Genomic DNA, 17,983 nt, shown 5'->3' with positions numbered 1-17,983 from the left:
TATAAGTGCACATTTTATCGAACCAATAGATAATGTTGCCCCAAAAGTATATGTACAATGTGAATCAATTTATGCCAAATATATTTAGAGATACAGTTTACAAACATACGTAGTCATGATTAAGTCCAAAAATATGATAAAATGAATTTACTGTGCGGGTGTTTGGGGTGATAAAAATTACGCATATCACCATGGCAATATACTCAACATTCTGTTAACACATTGTGAATGTTCACATGTGCATATGGGATTCACCCATGCATATGTACTTGGCTCGAAATTCTGTTGAAATTCATAATTTAGACCTTTACGCAGACTTTCACGACGATCTTATTAAATGTATAACAGTCAACAAGCAATACAAGCGGTAATAAATACACGTTTCACTTACAAATAAATAACAGAATACATGTATTGGACTGCGATGTAGTTTTTTTTTTCTTTATACGGCACACGTGAAGCAAGCAGAAAGTACAATATAAATGTACATTATCATGATGTAAGACGGCTGACAGGATATACGAAAAGGCTATCCTTAAAATCTTGGATGTTGTTAATGTAGTATACATCTTTTTGATTTTCTTGTCGATTGATTTTATTCGTTAAGAATTGTAGTTCATACTTTATGCGATCATTCGCCTTAATACTTGAATCACCTGAAATGAATATTGTATTCAACTTAACTTTTAATTGCATTTTTATGATTTTTGAAGGAATAAGTGACCACTGTATATGAAAACAAATTCATGCAACGTATAAAGAAAAAATCAATTTACCCGAGTTAACGTCAGTCTGAATCACATCATCAATTTTCTCAGCCGTTTTTTTAGAAGCAGTTCCCACTATTTGAATGCTCAACTTTCTCAGATTTTGCCCACTCGTTACATGCCGTTGCATCCATGTCTTCAATTCTTCAAGGGTAACCTCCTTTATTGCAGCCAATTCTTTATCCAGCTTGCCGAACATGTAATTTCTACTCTTAATTTCACCCCAATTTCGGTCCACCTCCTGTTTCAATTGGACATCGACACATTGTTTTAATTTTGCTAATGCTTTTTTCAGATCTTCAAATTCCTTTGCTGGCATATCATTTAACTTTTCAAGAAATGACTTCAAAAATATCTCAATTCTCTCGTCAACATGGTCGGTTGAGAATTTTTCAACCGGAGTACAAACTGTAATTGAATAACCAAGTATGCCGAAGGTGTCCCTTAGTGTACAAGATACATCGTAGCCAAGTTGCTCTTGCGTTCTGAGCTGATTGAATAAAGGCTCCTCCATAATCATCTGAAAATGAAGAAATAATTATTGCTACTCTTATAGCAATACCGTTACTGTAAGTAATGATGCGTTAATATTAATAACAACCGAATCAATGAATTTGTTTGTTATAAACTAAATACATACATCATCAAATTTGAATAAAGATATATACTTACTAAAATAAGGTCAATAATAATACTCGTTCTGATATCAGCTGGTCCACTTTGATAGTAATTTGTCACTATTGAGTTAACATCCATTGAATTAAAATTCTTCACTCGGCAACAGTGCTGTCCCAGTGGTATTTGATTAACACGTGTGTGAGGTAAAGAATTTGGCACCAGGGGTCCACATTTCAAAATTTCTATGCAGTTACGGCCATGCTTGATGACATCTGCTTCGGTAATGTTACCCTGGACCAAAGCTTGAATATAGACGTGATCCATGAGGTGTTTAGCAAAAGTTTGAAACTGTCGGAAATCGACACCAGTCACCGCCGCGTGTTTATCATAGGACGTCCAATTGGAAAGCATTAATATAGAAAACCTCACATCGCTGAAATGTATTTCTCAAATAGTAATTCGTCTAAAACTAAACTTTATCGGTAAAGTGTACATTGACATTAAGAATTTCAAACCTGAGTAATTCTTCCCCATTTATGAAAGTATTGTAGTAGCCCTTCAGCTGCTCTTTTTTCATTATTTCAAATAATTCTTCGGTAACTAATTTTGAACAATCAGCAATATAGTTAGTTATTGCAGTCAACAACAACTAAAAATGCCAATATATAGTATAATAAATATTGTCAGTGCATAGACAACCAGAAGTATAAGTTTAATTAATAAGATAATGACATTTCCAAATACTTACAGGCAACTTTTCGTTGTACCCATCAACACTTACAGATAAGCCTTTATCATCCACAGAAACATTGTGATATAAATCTGCAACATTCGCCGGATATAATTCTTCAGCTAATAAATGCAACAATATTTTCACATACAAGTCCAACATTGCCGCGCTGAAACAATAGTTTAAAATTAATAATGCGTCATTCAGACATACAGGGTGCATCTTACCTTTGCGGCGTTGCCAAGGCCATTGGAATTATAAAATAAAAACGCATATAACATTCTGGACGACCAAAATAAGTATCTGGTCGGTACCAGAGCTCACATATAGAATCTTCTAATATTTTAACTGGATATTTGGACACGTCTTCGGGAATGGGAAAACGGGTAAAATCATAAGTAACAAATACATTTGGTTCGGGCAAGTGAAATTCTGGCAAGGGTTCGATGGCTTTCCAATCCAATATCCATTCTGGGGGTATATCCATGTCACCATATTGAGTTCCAAACCATGGTTCTACTTTTGGTAATTCATCATCCTTCAATCTCTTATCCATTATAATAATGTTTACATTCTCTGGCGTCAGGTAGTCTAAACATTCTTTTATACAAGCTGGATTATATTCGAAATAAAGTTCACTTCCCGTAATATAATCAGAAGGGGGAAAGAAGTGCATATTTTCACATAAATCCTGAACATTTGAATCTGGTTCCTGTTCATTCATAAATCTAAGACAGCAATAAAGTAAATCTTAAGTAGTTAGAACAATATTTTCTGCATTCATACTTACATTTTCACAGTAAATACACGTGATGAAGTAGCAAATTGAAGAAGTTTACTATATATTGAGCATTTAATTTCTAATTAAATAATCACATAAGCTTGTTACCTAAAGTTAGTTTCTCCAATCTGCTGAATTTCATTAAATATCGTTTCTTGAGGACCCTCCTTTTGCAGCATTTTAATATAAGCAAAGACTGCATCAATAATTTCCTTTAAATGCTCATACCCATTGTCCGTTAAATGAATATTCATACTGAATAGCGCACACATTGAACTATGATCAAAACCAGTATCATCAGTGCCAGAATCAAAATTCAGAACCCACATCTTTTTGCGAAGATAACTACTTAAACTTCCTTTGCCTTCATGGCCTGTAAGCCAACCTAAATAATGCTGAGGTTTGCTTTTATATAAGTGATGAAGTGGTGGCAAGGCCCATGTCAATTCCAGCTAAATAAAATTAACAATGAGAAATTATGTACCATGTTTTTCATTAGCCATACCAGTTTTTCATTAACATACCATTATTAAATCTTCAACAGTATAAAAGTATATATACTAACCTGACACACATCGCTAATAGGCTTGATTTTATACATTCTTTTAAAACTTGGCGTATCAAATGACTGTGGTCCTATAAACTTAGAAAAATCATGTGGTGGTAAATTGTTACTCGGCACATTATTAAAACATTCTTTCACGTATTGCTCTAAAGTATCTAATGGTAATTGAGCCTGCAAAATGAATAAAATAATATATTAAAAAGAATATACTAATTTAAACATGTCCTATTCATAAGGTATCAGATAAATTTACCTGTAATGCCAAGGTCATTCTGTGTGCACTGTAGTGACGTTCTTTAAAATTATGCAACTCTTCATATAATTTATCATCTGTAACATTATCTCGCAATGTTATTAAATTTCCCCATGAGAATTTAGTTACTGGATGCCCTGGTTGAGCAAAACTACAAAGCAATTGCTCAGCACGATTAGGATCAGATGGTAAAGCCAACTTGAATTCTGCAATAACCATCATTGGGATTAAAAAAGTATTTTTAAATATTTTAGAGACAATATAGATTCTATTCGTACCGCTTTCAATTGCCTCTCTTTCACGTGTAATGGCATCTCTTTTCATGAGAGGACTAATAAAAAACTGAGCGAAGCGATCTAATGCTGGAAAGAGGTGTTTTTCTTGAATTTCAAAATGGTAAATAGTATGCTCACAGCTCGTATAAGCATTATCTGAGCCACCATGTTTTTTAATGAATGCATCAAAATCATTTTCCTGTACCAGATAAACAATTCTTCGTTAATAATTCGATGGAATATATGCTCTGATTAACTATGCTAATTAATTATATTAAATATACCTCTGGATACTTCTCAGAACCCAAAAATAACATATGTTCCAAGAAGTGAGCCATGCCTGGAATTTCTGGTGGATCACTGAAGGTGCCTACACCTACACATAAACCACATGCTGCCTGAAATAAGCAGATTCTAATCATTTTTTACTTCTACACAAACATTGCCAAACAAACAGATTTTGTACCATTTTTTCATCTCTTTTAGGTTCCTTAGATCCAATTGACTTGGCATCTCTTTCACGAATATGGTTGTCTTCTTCCTCGTCTTCTTCAGTTTCTTCTTCACTACTGCTGCTATATTCAGAGGATGATCCTTCAGCTATTATCACAGAAATGAAACATTAGTTTGTTATGTATCATCCAAAATATATGAAATTGAATATGATAAATATTGTATAGAGAATTTATAAAATCCATCTAATGTAATTTACATTATTTGACTAAATATGAATACATACAGCTACCGTCATCTTCTTCCTGCGTAGCAGATGGGGCAAATTGTAAATCGGCAATCAGCAATGCAGTTAATCCATTCTCCAACTTGATAACTCTGGAAGCATTTAAAACATCCCATACACAAAGTTTAGAACGTACTTATTAAATCTAACATAAACACATTTTTACTGTAATTAACAAAAAAATACCTGTATTCCTTTTTGTCACTTTCAGACTTGACTGGGACATCAAGATAATTGACATGACATCCAAGTTTTGCAGATTTCCCGTCTTTTTGATTTATCTGATCAAGTTTTGTAGAAAGATCTGCACGTTGCATTCTGTCAACGAGGTTAGATCGACCTGTAACTTGCATAGACAACGGCATGTTTAAAGGATTTTGGTTGAATTTCTTGTTTGGCGATTGTGTCAGTGATGTTTTTGATCTCACAGAATATTTTAACACATTGTAACGTTTACAGTCAGTAATAATTTTCAATGTCCGAATTTTCCAATAAACCATGAAACGCAAACTGACACAGGTGACAATATTCTTTGGAACTTGTAGTTGGAACTGACAAACAGAGATGAGTTGGGAGATTGCTCACGGGCAGGATCGTGNGATTGGTAGATGGTACCGCCATCGCGAGTGCGCGAGCTCCTATCAGAAATTCGTTGCGCCGCCCTTGGGGGCAAAAACGGTGAAAGCTAACGTACGAAACCAGAGGGCAGCACAGGATGCGATCGCACGATCCTGCCCGTAAGCAATCTCCCAACTCATCTCTGCTGACAAACATGACGAACGCTGGTGTGATACTCCTTGCTTTACATAACAGTATGTTAGTCAACCTCTTGTTCATTTCATGATCATGGTTATGTGTCGCATTTATTCGAAGCTCCTCAGAAGTATGTACATTTTTCTGGGGTGTGTTATAAAATGTAGCATAATAATGGTTCGTTTTCATTAACCAAAAGGAGAATAAATAGTTTAGCTTCGTCAAGAGAAATTCTTGTGATTGGTCAGTTATGAACACATAACTGATTCAATTTTCATGGAAAGCTCATCAAGCAATACTTATAAAGTATCACCTTAATGACAAAAAATGTGAAAATCCTTACATGTGCATACATTTAAGGTTTATTTGATTTTGTAACACATCACAGATATTATTTTAATTGCACAAAATGAAGTATTTTAGATTCAATAAATTGAAAGAATTTCTTTAAGTTCATTTTATTAACCAGTGTTTCGTGTATGAATTATCCTAGGTAATAAATATTTGATGGAAATAAGTTAGAAACATCTGTAAATATTCCAGCTAGTGATAATACTGATTAGTCTAAAGGAATGTAATGAGAAATTAACGTCTTTTCTTCTTTTCTTGTTTGCGAGGCCGGTGAGGTCTTCTAGGGGTCACCTGAGGACTGTTTTCCGAACATTCCACATCGCTTGGATCATCCTATAAGATATATTTCATTTGCACGTGTATTTTTTAAGAAGAAAATATTTTTATACCTTCAAAGCTGCAACACCATCGTTAGGTCCTGACTGATAGAGCACTATTGCTAATATACAAGCCACTTGAAATACAGCTCCTAGATAAAGACCTATTCTCAAAATCTGTTCAAACAAAGTTTCCTCAGCAGGTAGTAATAGTCTTTTCAACTGTGGATCCACATCAGACATTGCCGTATACTGAAAGAAAAATGTATAAAATATAATTCCCTATCATATGTATTCAATTCATAAGGAAAGTATTTACAAATCTGATATACGACAAAAATTGAAGGACATAATCTGGAATGAGTATAAAATAAAACTGTTGCAATAATTATAATACAAAAATTCTGTAGTAATTACAGGAAACGGAATATCAATGTCAATACAATTGTTTTAGAATAACGAAACGGTAAATATGTATCACAGTTCTGTGTGTAGTTCGTGATCTCGAGTCTATTTTTTTTATTAAATTATTATTAATTACTACCTATTAAATCCGTTTTTAGATTTACGGGTTTCACCATTTAATTATTGTTTTCCTGTCAGGCAGTATTCTATACTTCGATTTTTTCGTTAGTTTTATCCATTCTATCTTTGAAGCACGAAAAAGAGAAATGATCAGTCTGAAAGGACCGTAGAGAAAGTGACGGTGCTTGGTCTAGTTAACTGTACCTGTCGTTTAATTATCCGTATACACTGTTACACACCGACATGTAATGTGCGTCCCATGCCTTTACGCGTTTCAGCTAGTCTCCATCCGTGCTTTTGCGAAAACCTATATGTATGTGCAAGAAATCAATACCCTAAGCAACAGTCGATCGCAGAAGTTTTGTCTCGCACGAAGTTGGGAAGCTACAAGCATTGCCAACCGTTCCGCTTAAAATCCGTACAGCGATCTGTCGAGTGTCCCGAAAATCCTCAATAGTTCAAAAAACTTACTCTTAACAAGCGACTGTACCTTAAGCCAATGAATAAATTCTCCTTATATCATAACCCTTGAAATTATTCTTCCAATAACTGCACAAAATGTCATCCCTTCAAAGTCACCGTCAAAGAGGGGTTAGATTCCATTTGCCTTGAAGTTGGCACTGGAAGCGCGGTTCCACTTTCTCGCGCAAGATGGCACCCGAGCGTTCGCGATAGTTCGATTTTTCCTGCGAGCGCGATTCCTCGTTCGCGCGGCTTTAAATCGCATTCCCAGATTCAAGAGTTACACTTCTCGACACATCGGTACAACGGAACGGTATCTTAACCATCTGAATTTTGGAATCGCGTCGATTACGTCAAGTGAATTCAATCCTAAATCCGCTCGCAAGACAAATTTCAGCCGAACTTGCTGCGTTTGAAAATCGTGCCTCGACCGCAGCGCCGGAAGCGATCTGGGTTCGAGGCTTCGTCGCTCGGGAGTCCGTGGATGTGAACCTTTGTTTTGTACAGAAGAATGGCTGCCATCTTTAGTTTTCGATGGATGTTTTCCGAGGAGATCGCCAATTCTTATATTTATTGCGGTATCTAACGACTTAATTAAACCCGGGAGAGTGGAATAACGTTGTTCGCGATGTAACGAGTGTTTTCACGTTGATTACTTAAGCTGCCCTGGTGTCGGTTACCTCGAAAAATGCTTGTGTTTACATCCAAGTTTGAAGTGAGCTTCTGTATTCCTGTCATATTAAGGTAAGAGACGCTTCGTTGCTGTGTTCGAGATAACCTAACGACCGGAGAATCGTCTGGAAGGCGATTCGCCCCAAAAATGTCGCGGAAACGTGAAAGAATCGCTCTCAAAGGGCTAGGAGTAGGGAACGTACGCCGGACGGCATCTTACATTATTCACCTACAAATTGCCTATTACCGATCGTTTTCTAGCTAATTTCGTCGAAAACATCGATTATTCATCAATATCCTCGACATTGACAGCCCCTGGCCCGGTTAGAGCTCCTGCGAGGAGGTTTTTATGTGCCGCGATGTACCTAACCAAGTTACCATAGGCAGTGCCCGAAATGGGGAAAAAAAATCCTCTCATAACGGCGCTCGAAAGGAATCGACTTTCGCGAGATCCAGCGAAATTATCCCATTGCGGGTACTGTGTCGTTCGCGATTGTCGGTTTGCAATTTCTAATCCGCTGTGGTGGCAGCAATGGCTGGTAAAATGGTGAGTGAGGGCAGGTCAACCACATCTCTGACACACACAGCTTTGGATGTTAAACTCGCTCGGCTCGCAGCTCTTGCGACTAAACTTCAACGCGAAATTCGCTAATTGTTTCTTCTGCTAGGATTCGCATTCGGGTTTGCACGAGCTGTGTTAGATTCGCAAGTTGGATTCATTTTGGGACACTTAACCTGTTCGGTCACTTGTCTTTCTCCTGTTTTAATTCAGGGGAAAGAATGGGAAAATTGAATGTAAAGCATACTTTCCTTCCAAAGATACTTGTTCGATAATGGCAAAATAGCATCTTCAATGTCCTCCGACTTTGGTAAATAGCGACAGCTTTTGGCATGAAATCCTTCGCAGCAGTGTGGCTCATAAGTTTAGTAATTAAATCGATGAATTGTGGAATTTCATTCAAAAGCAGCCTATCCAAGTGTTGCCATAATTTTGAAGTGGTTCGGTTTCTTCGGAAACATATGGTTCTTTGTCATCTTCCTTCTGATATAGGGTATACTATATTAAAAAGTATATGTTACTTTGAGAATATATTTCAAGGATCGGTTTAGTGGAATTAGCGTGGCATGATCGATGCACCGATTTCGATATAGAGAAATACATTCCGATTACCTTGCCCTATAATTATTCCATTCGGTATAAAAATCCTAAATTGGAAACAAGTGCTTTATTCCAGTATCGTTACATCTTTAATATAGTTTACACGCTAGTAATATTAAAATAACATAAATCATTCTGTATTTAATCACACCCGTTAAGTATAAATCGATCTTGCTCATTCGTCATTAAACATCTTAATCGTACAGAATAAACCTCTGTAAAAATATCGATATTTGTAACATCAACGGTACATAGTTACTCTAAAGCCTATACACCAGTCGTTAAATGAAATCAATCATTCTAGGCCTTGCTCGGTCGTCTCCTTATGTTACAGAGTATTAACAATACTACACGGTTAATATAAAACTCAACGAAGGCATTCAAGGTTAACAAATTTCTCTCCAGCTCACGGGAGCTAGCAGATCTGGCCAGTCTGTGCTAAATCACAGCTCGTAAAATAAACAAACAACATACGCACATTCATAGCCCTAACATACGTGCTCGCAGTAGAAGCACCATACAACCAGACGTTGCCCGAGGCTATCAGTTTAAATTATTCAAACGATATCTGGGGCTGAAACGACGAACTCAACGCGGCCATGCAATCGAGCTACATGTGTCTTGGCCTTTCATAAGATTGCTTTCCCTCGTTTACTTCCTTCCTGGTTTTAACAATTACCTCGAAGAGACGCGTTAAATCGCCCTAACATTACGTCGTGATAATTCTAACCTCATCGCGGGAGTTCGATATGGGCATTTAGCAGAGAGATCGAAAAAATTCGTCCAGGCGGCGCTCGCTTCGCTACGTTGGCAGCCATGTTGCTTCCCTCTCTCTGTCTCTCTCTTGCCCCTGGCCCCTCCCCCCGTTCCCCCTTCCAGTGATTTTTCTCCTCTCCCGCTTCCGCGCTCCTTAGCTTCCCCTCTCGCCACCCCCACCATTTCCCTACATTTTCCCCCTCTGACCCCGCACTGAATCCTCCTCCCCCCCCTAGCTCGCTCCTCGTGTTTCGAACAACCTGCGCGCCGCGGCGCGACGCGTTTGCAAACCCATCGATTTTTTAACGCGCCGCGGGCACGTTTTCAGGACGGATTCGAATCGAAAACCGGATGTTGCGCCGTGGCACCCTCTTGGAAGCTTCCCACGAATTACTTCCTAAAGCGCGGAAAGAGAGTTTAAGAAAAAGGAAGTTTAGGAAGGAAGGAAATAGTAGGTTGTTCCGTAAGTTCTCGAAGAGATCTTTTTGCAGGAAATTTTCATTTGAAATAATTGCACGCGTGGGCTTAACTCTGCTATCTTCTAAAAGAAGGGGTCAACCGTGGCGGAGAATATGGTATTAATTAATAATGTATCTTAATTGTAGTTTTGTTTCGAGGAGGACGTTTTAGAACATCTACAGATTCGTTTCCGAGGTTATGGAACGATCCAAGGAAATAGATTACGCGGAACGGGTAAATCGTACGGCGAGTTCCGGGTATCAGACATTAGTAAGTCTAATTCTCGAACCTGAATAAGAGTTTTGATGGAATATGTTAGGTTGAGGAACGAGTTCCCGCAGTTTCCATTACGTTACGTTAAAAACGGCGGGAACTTATTCCTCCGTCTAATAATTCATAGTGCTATGCGTACTAGGGATCCCGCAACGGTTACCGCGACAATAGCAGGGCAATAGATGGCACTTAGGACTGGAATATATTCTCTTTTATACGCGTAGGAAAATATTTGGTCGAATCAATAGAATTGTTATTACTTAAGCCATTGAATATGACAATTACATGGACAACCGAAACATTCGGTTTATCGACTGAATTAATTTCTAAAATGAAGAAAACAATTTAACCAGATCAGTGGTTGATCGAGCGAACTGAAATTCGGTTCATTCATCCAAAGCGCTTTTTTAAATGAACGAAATGCAGTCGGTGAAACGATTTTGTTAAGCGAGTCAATTTTTTATTCCTTTTTCCGCGTGTACGATTTCGACGAAAAGAATCTTTACTATTTATTTGTTTATTTATTTATTTTAATTATAGTTCGCTAATGTCGCATTGGTCGTCAGAGGCGGTCGCAAAAGAATCGCCCGGGGAGGTTCAAACGTTTTTGGAATTTGGAGGGCATCCAAAATCGCGGAAGTGTTCGCCTATACGATATATACCGTACCGGTAATCTCTCCGATGCTCGCCCAGCTCTTGCTGAGACTCTGGATATAGTCTATTGTCTTCCCGTTATCTTCAAAGTCATCAGCCGACAGTATGTAGGGTAAGCTCAAACAATAGAGCCGGCTCGTCGCTACCGCGTAAGGTAAAAAGATCGATACCTCAGGGCGTGGATCACGTTTCTGTAAATACGTTTCTTTTATAGACCGGCTTCTTGAGCTCGCTCTCTTACGCTTAAACAGACAAAAAATTACGTTCATCGAACAAGATCGTTTGATCGTTTTCATTCATGAAAAAAAAAAAAAAAAAAAAAGAAACGTTTTGAATCAGTAAACCGAATTTTCGTTCACTCGAGCAAACCTGTCTACTTCGATAAACTAGAGATTTGATTAAATCGTTATGTCCATTTTAGAAAATATTTTTACTCTCCATCTTTATTTATCCGCGTTGCCCTAATCTTGCGATCCTTCCCGAAACCGGTTCTCGTAGGAACGTCTAGTAACCTTCTAGTAGGTCGTGATTCACCGAATAATTATACTCAGAATGTATTTTTACCCTCGGGTACCTGTTTAACGAGCGTCCTCTCGATCTTGATATTAAATCTCTGCCAACTCTCGGCGTCTCCTTCACGATTTATCGGCCCGCGCGATATCAATCGTTGAATGAATGTCAAGTCTAATGCTTTTCTTTTCTCTTAATTGTAAAGATTTTCCCTTCAGCCCCTCTTTGAAATGTTGGCCTCCTCTTCAATAACCTGAAGCTATAACTCAATTCGTTAATAACTTCGGGGACGAAGAGTCGTCACCCAATTATGCCCATGATTACGAAAATGGTGTAAGTAAAAAAAATCCCAAAATACTGCATTAATCCATCCATTCAAATTGCAACGTTCATTCGTAACAATGAAAAAAATGACTTTTAGACCACTCTTGTAATCAGCGGTACAGTACATAGAAAGACATCTCACGAGCAATTCTCACTTTACTCGAATTTATCATTTTAGTCGGAATCATTCCTTTAAATAGCTCCCGGGGAGAATTTTCGATTCACGGTCACCGGGAACCGATTAATTCCCTCGGGCGAGAACTACCTGTGCGTGTAGAAAAAGGTCCGTACGTCCAAACCAACGTCAGGTACCTCGGGGGTTAAGCGATTCAAATCTTAGACAACATGACGTTTACGGCAGAGGTGTCCTCAAGGAAGGAAGCGAAAACTAATGTAAATAGGAGAGCGGTGTGCGTCTATCCGGCGGCCGATCCGGGTCACGTGATCCCCTCTCTCTCCCGCGGCCGCGCAGCGTATCGCGCTGTCTCGCTCTCTCTCTCCCTCCTCCCGGGCGCCGTCCGCTCCCTCTCGCGTACCGTTTTCGAACCGGTGCACTTTATCGCTCGCCGCGCGAAAGCTGCTGCACGCTAGAGAGGCAGCGTGCAGCACCACCTCCTAGGTATAGAGGGAGGCCGAGGTAATCGGTAGGTGGGCGGTCGTGGGTGGCGGCGGCGGTTGCGAGGTGAAATTCGTATCGACCGCAAGGGAGCCTCGCACCTACGCGACCCTTTCAACGTGTGCGCGCTAGCGTGTGCGAGCCGGTAGAGGGAGAGAGACCGTGTGCGAGTCCGTGAAAAGGCCGCGGATAACGACGGTTGTATATCCCCTCCTCTTCCCCCCCATCCCCCGCCCAGCGAAGGATACGCCGATCTATGACCGCGTATACACCGCGCCGGGAATCGGACCGACCGCGCCGGGTAAACTGGACGCGGCAGGGGCTTCCACACACGGCGCGTCTCGCCGAGGCCAAAATGGCCGCCTAAGTCCGAACTCGTACTCCGGTGGATTGTCTCGGGAAAGATTGTTACCGATGTCCGGATATTTTGTTGGTATTTTCTAGGGGATTCGAGAATCGGGTAAACTGGTCGCGACAGGCGCTTCTACACACGGCACGTCACGCCGAGGCCAAAATGGCCGTTTAGGTCCGAACTCATATTCGGAGGAACTGTCTCGGTAAAGATTGTTACCGATGTCCGGATATTTTGTTGGTATTTTCTAGGGGATTCGAGAATCGGGTAAACTGGTCGCGACAGGGGCTTCTACACACGGCACGTCACGCCGAGGCCAAAATGGCCGTTTAGGTCCGAACTCATATTCGGAGGAACTGTCCCGGTAAAGATTGTTACCGATGTCCGGATACTTCGTTGGTATTTTCTAAGGGATTCGAGAATCGGGTTGACTGGTCGCGACAGGGGCTTCCACACACGGCGCGTCTCACCGAGGCCAAAATGGCCGTTTAGGTCCGAACTCATGTTCAGAGGGACTGTCTCGGTAAAGATTGTTACCGATGTCCGGATACTTCGTTGGTATTTTCTAAGGGATTCGAGAATTGGGCCGAACACGTCGGGTAAAATGGTCTCGCGACTCGACGATTCCTAAATGGCCGCCATTCCAAGGGTTCTCTTGATCCGAGAATATTGGTTAGATGGAGAGTGTCGTTCTTTTCTTTTGTAATAGGTTGGGGTGTTGTTAATGTTACGGTTTGGGTATTTCTTGTTTATCCGATAGGGTGGTATTAATTATACATGTGATTAGGTTTTTCTTTTAGGCGCTTTGAGTCGTAGCCATGGTTTCGGTAGGATTTGCATATTCGAGCGCCCATTGCTAGGGAGGAAAACCGAACGGAGGAGCGAGGTTAGGAGAGGAACCGTTCGATTATCCGCGCGAGAGAGCTGTGGAGGACGCGAGTCCACTGACGTCATGGAATGCCCTCTGTGGTATAAGGTGATACACCCACGCATGCGGAACTCCTCTGGTTTGCATTTACTCGCTCTGGACCCGGTGGGTAGCGAGGTCACGTGGCCGGGCCTGGGTGCAGAGACCAACGTTACCGACCATTGAAGGGCTGCGCGAAATGGTGCGCTAACGAGAAGGATTGGCTGTATAAACATTCGAGTTAAATTGATCAAGGGTTACTTAACCCGTAATTAGAGTTATTAAGATTAGAAGAGTTAAGATTTCGGGTGGGGTCTCAATAGCGTATCATTTCAATTAATCTCAGGTTAGCGTAATGTTTGTCAGTGCAATGCGGATTTCACTAATTTGGAATTCATTTATTATGCTTAAGCCAATTTTGGCGGGGCTGTTTTATCTCATGTTTTACGGGGAATTTAAGGGTTACGATATTTTTTGGCCAAAGGATATCAGCGATCAAAGAGCAAGGAGCAATGAAAAGGCGATGTCTAATGGTTTCTCTTTTGAAGAAAATTTGTTTCTTATTCATGAAAGAAAACCATGCCGTCGGTTCTTAAATAATCTTTTCCAGTTTCTGAAATCACCTTCATTATTCCCATCCTGAAGTTAAGGTACACCTCGACGAGAAAAAGAAGTCATAAATATTGAAACAATTTAAAGCTTACGGCTTAAATTCTCCTCAAGATATGAAATAAAACATTCTCGCATTAAGATATTATCTATACCTTATTCTCGTTTAGACTCTCTTTGATTAAAATACATGAATACATTTCAACCTAACCCCCGTAAATATTAACGAGATTCTGTAAAATAATCCCGTAGAACCATATCTTGTATTTTAATCTTGACCGGTAAAATTCTAAATCCATCGCGCACGGATTTACGGGGAGATCTGGAAGAATTTAATTGTTTAACCGTTTATTCGTGCCGCGGCAATGTTTATTTGAATATCCACGGGGAATTGCGGGCGAATCAAGTATTAAACCGAGGGGCATGGATCCACTGACGTCACAGAGTACTCTCGTCGAATGAAAGGACGTAACCGCATTCATGAAATCCCCTCGCTTCCCATTTATTCCTCGGCGCGAGCGTTTTCGACACATGAACCGAATACGCCGACACAACGTAATCAGAGCGACAGACAGGGTTGACGATGGACGGTGAATTGATACACGCCGCGATACTGTCGACGGGAAAAATATATAGAGAGGGGCTGAAAAGTGTTCAAATGACTCTATGTCGCGCATAAAACGCACCGAGCTCTCTTGGGATACTTTATAAGCCATACATGGGGGGATGCTTTTTATACTCCAGATTTATCACTCTTAACGAAGTCGCGTGCCATTGAGAAATTCATCGCAAATTGACTTCACCCTGCCAGGAGTGAGCAAACTGCTCTAGTGAGCTGATAAGAATGATTATTTCAATTAAAAAAAAAAAAAAAGGAAATGTCATTTATTTTTACAGTCATTATTTAGTATAATATTTTTAATATTCGGATAAACATGTTTAAATGGTTAGCATTAATCGATGTCACTTTAAAAAAACTAGGAATTTTCTTCCGCGATTATTATTATTGTTGTTGTTGTGGTTGTTTTAATGAAAGTTACAGATACTCAAAACACGTAATGCTAATGTCACACCGAGTGGCGTGCACTGATAAAAAATCGTGATTTCCGAAAGTAAAAATCAATTGATTAAAATCGATGGCCCTAATCGTGATTTTAATCAAACTACTTAAATCAGTTCGACTTTACAACATATCGATATATTGTCGAGTCGGATGCAAACAGATGGTTGATGTTTTAGTATCACTCGGCGATGTTCGATTGGATAACAGGTGTAACCCTTATCAGCAGCGATATCGAGACATTCGTCGCTATCGGTGCTCGGTTTACAAACAAACGCGCGTATTTGTATCCCTCCTGCGGTCCGTCTTGATTACACGCAATTGAATGTACGGTTTAATTAGAAACGCGCAATTAAACGTACGGCCGAGGCAAATCAACTTCTAATTAGGATGCGAATAATTTGTTGACCTAGTAGAGCTGGACGGAAGTTCAGGTTTGGGTGTCACTTGAAAAGGAATCATGAGCAACGTCGAGGAGGTCATCAAAGGAATTCCCTGGCATTTCGCGAAGTGCCGGAGCGCTCGTCGAGGAAGTGGAGGCGAAATGGCCGAGTGGCTTTTCACGAATGAAAATTGCGAATCGTGGGCTTTGGGAGCGAGCTGCTGAAGTGGGTTGAAATGCAAAGTTGAAGGGAGGGAAGGCTTTTTTTATCCGGCCTTTTTCGCGGTACGACTTCGCCCGGCTTTCCTTTCTCACGCCTCTATGTTGGAATCCTTTCGAAGAGCCATTGATGGTCATCTCGTACTGTTTTCCTACACCGAGGAGAAACTTTTCTTTGGCTCGATGAAATCGATTCCTTTTAATAATGCGCGTCTCGGTAGGAAGAATATGGAATTACCCCAATGGAATATTTCTTTTTCACTCAAAGAAACGATAATATACCGTGAATCTCGTTAAATTTCTGACATATTTAATTGCAAGAAATAACTTGGAATATTTTATTCGATGTATTGAAAAGGGGAAAAAAAAGTGGTTTCTTAGGTATGAAAACATATTTTGTCGCAGACAATAATGACTAAATGAAAAGAAAATGATATTTCACTTCTAAGGAAATTATTCCTTTGACTGGAGTGTAAGAAAGTGGAACGTAATTTTGACATTTTTGGAGCAACGACTATGCTTCTTTGATTTTCTGCTACAGCTTTTTTAGCTCCGTTAAAAGAAATAATTTCTTTGGAAGAGAAACATTTTTTTTTATTCGCATTTTTTCTCTCAGCGACGGACGCTTTTCCTTTGATCGAATACTAACGCGCCAAAGACACTCTTCCGACTATTTCTTTTTTGGCAGGAAAGAGAAGAGCGAGGAAGAGATATTAAAGAATAACAAATATTTGTATTGGACAGAACGGGACATTTTACACGTTGGATATTTTACGGCGGCTCGAAGATAAGGCTCTACGATTTATCGTGCATATCTAAACGTTCGTAAATCTAAGTGGACGAGTTCCGGAAACTCGGACGTGACGATAGAAATATGTACCGCGAAGAGAATTCAATCGTATTTTTAACCCCCTTTCTTGATGAGTTACGTCTCAGAGATATCACGGTCGCGCCTCGAGGTTCTTCGAAATTTTCTAAAAATTATTCCGAACGTTCAGAATAATTTAATCTCCCTGACATAATGGTGAAATTCTTGCTCGCTGTTTAATCCTCTATAACACCACATGATTAAACTCTCATATGTGTTAATAATTATGAAAGTGGCATAAGTAATTAATTTGCCACGGGACTAACTTCACATTACAATAATTTAAATGGACACAACACAAAATATGGAATAAATTAATTTTTTGTACCCTCTTTACTTAGACTACATTCATAATTACGAGCACATATATGTACTTTTCATGTTCTCTTTGATCCTTCCGAGGGAATTTAATGTAGCACTTCGCTCAACCCCTTTGTAACCCAGAAGTGTTATGGTTAATTTTTCATAATCCCGCGATATATCATGTTTTCTTTGGTTCCTTGGGTTGAACTTCCCCCTTCTATCGGGACTTAACACGGTTTAATTTGTTTGAAGGTACTTTTTCCGTGACTTAATTGCACACCTCGGCTCGAGAGGGAAAAAAAAGATTTCGCGGTTATCGGGTCGGGCAATTTTTCCAAAGCGTGACTCGTGACCGTTCTGTACGCTGGCACGGTTTTAGCATCATCGTTGTCGATGCACTCGCACTAGTTGTCTGCAGTACGTAATATGAGTCATCGCGATGTCACGTACGCGCTCTTGCGTGGCACGCGTGCACACACGGCCGTGCCCGCGCATCGATAACCGCGAGGAGAGAAAACGGCGCTCTTCTTTCCTCCTCCGCACCCGCGACGACTCCGGTGCCGTTAGTCAAGAAAAATCGACAGGATGTTGATAAATGACACTGGCCAGTTCCCCTTAGTTATTGCGCAAAACCCCTCTCCTACGTACAGAGAGGTAGAAGTCCTCAGGCCACGGAATTACGCATCTGGAAAATTGCGTATAGGTTTCTTCGTGCCGTAACACC

At 40.0% G+C, this 17,983-nt stretch overlaps 3 protein-coding genes across 12 annotated transcripts in view; 1 reads left to right on the top strand and 2 right to left on the bottom strand.

Moving 5' to 3' along the window:
* Nucleotides 1–306: 306 nt before the first annotated feature.
* On the bottom strand, nucleotides 307–5,324 carry LOC105694567 (nardilysin). 2 transcript variants are annotated; one of them, XM_012415377.2, is made up of 15 exons: nucleotides 5,157–5,324; nucleotides 4,915–5,068; nucleotides 4,729–4,820; nucleotides 4,456–4,589; nucleotides 4,274–4,387; nucleotides 3,993–4,188; nucleotides 3,715–3,920; nucleotides 3,462–3,632; nucleotides 3,005–3,348; nucleotides 2,343–2,843; nucleotides 2,134–2,284; nucleotides 1,901–2,034; nucleotides 1,440–1,818; nucleotides 777–1,287; nucleotides 307–656 (listed from the first exon to the last, which is right to left on the bottom strand). In XM_012415377.2, the coding sequence occupies exons 2-15, from the start codon at nucleotides 5,043–5,045 to the stop codon at nucleotides 493–495; spliced, it is 3,228 nt and encodes a 1,075-aa protein (XP_012270800.1). In that variant the 5' UTR covers nucleotides 5,046–5,068; nucleotides 5,157–5,324; the 3' UTR covers nucleotides 307–492. The 2 variants fall into 2 exon arrangements, with proteins under 2 accessions (XP_012270800.1, XP_012270799.1); XM_012415376.2 differs by having other exon boundaries at nucleotides 4,915–5,324.
* A 599-nt stretch (nucleotides 5,325–5,923) lies between these two features.
* On the bottom strand, nucleotides 5,924–7,273 carry LOC105694484 (protein anon-73B1). Of its 5 annotated transcripts, XM_012415180.2 has the most exons (4): nucleotides 7,165–7,273; nucleotides 6,879–6,981; nucleotides 6,222–6,401; nucleotides 5,924–6,165 (listed from the first exon to the last, which is right to left on the bottom strand). In XM_012415180.2, the coding sequence occupies exons 3-4, from the start codon at nucleotides 6,390–6,392 to the stop codon at nucleotides 6,067–6,069; spliced, it is 270 nt and encodes an 89-aa protein (XP_012270603.1). In that variant the 5' UTR covers nucleotides 6,393–6,401; nucleotides 6,879–6,981; nucleotides 7,165–7,273; the 3' UTR covers nucleotides 5,924–6,066. The 5 variants fall into 5 exon arrangements, with proteins under 5 accessions (XP_012270603.1, XP_012270604.1, XP_012270601.1 ...); XM_012415181.2 differs by lacking the exon at nucleotides 6,879–6,981; XM_012415178.2 differs by lacking the exon at nucleotides 7,165–7,273 and having other exon boundaries at nucleotides 6,914–7,041.
* Nucleotides 7,274–7,660: 387 nt separating this feature from the next.
* The window catches only part of LOC105694513, a 37,102-nt gene continuing 26,779 nt past the window's right edge, over nucleotides 7,661–17,983 (top strand). For all 5 annotated transcript variants that reach the window (XR_001103532.1, XM_012415249.2, XM_012415248.2 and 2 more), the window contains exon 1: nucleotides 7,661–7,880. The gene's annotated coding sequence lies outside the window, so the exon portion shown is untranslated. The remainder of the gene's footprint in view (nucleotides 7,881–17,983) is intronic.

This window comes from Orussus abietinus, unplaced genomic scaffold, assembly GCF_000612105.2.
Source record: "Orussus abietinus isolate OABI.00-Male unplaced genomic scaffold, Oabi_2.0 scaffold20, whole genome shotgun sequence".
NCBI classification, from domain to species: Eukaryota; Metazoa; Arthropoda; class Insecta; order Hymenoptera; family Orussidae; genus Orussus; species Orussus abietinus.
This window is presented reverse-complemented; position numbering and strand designations above follow the sequence as displayed.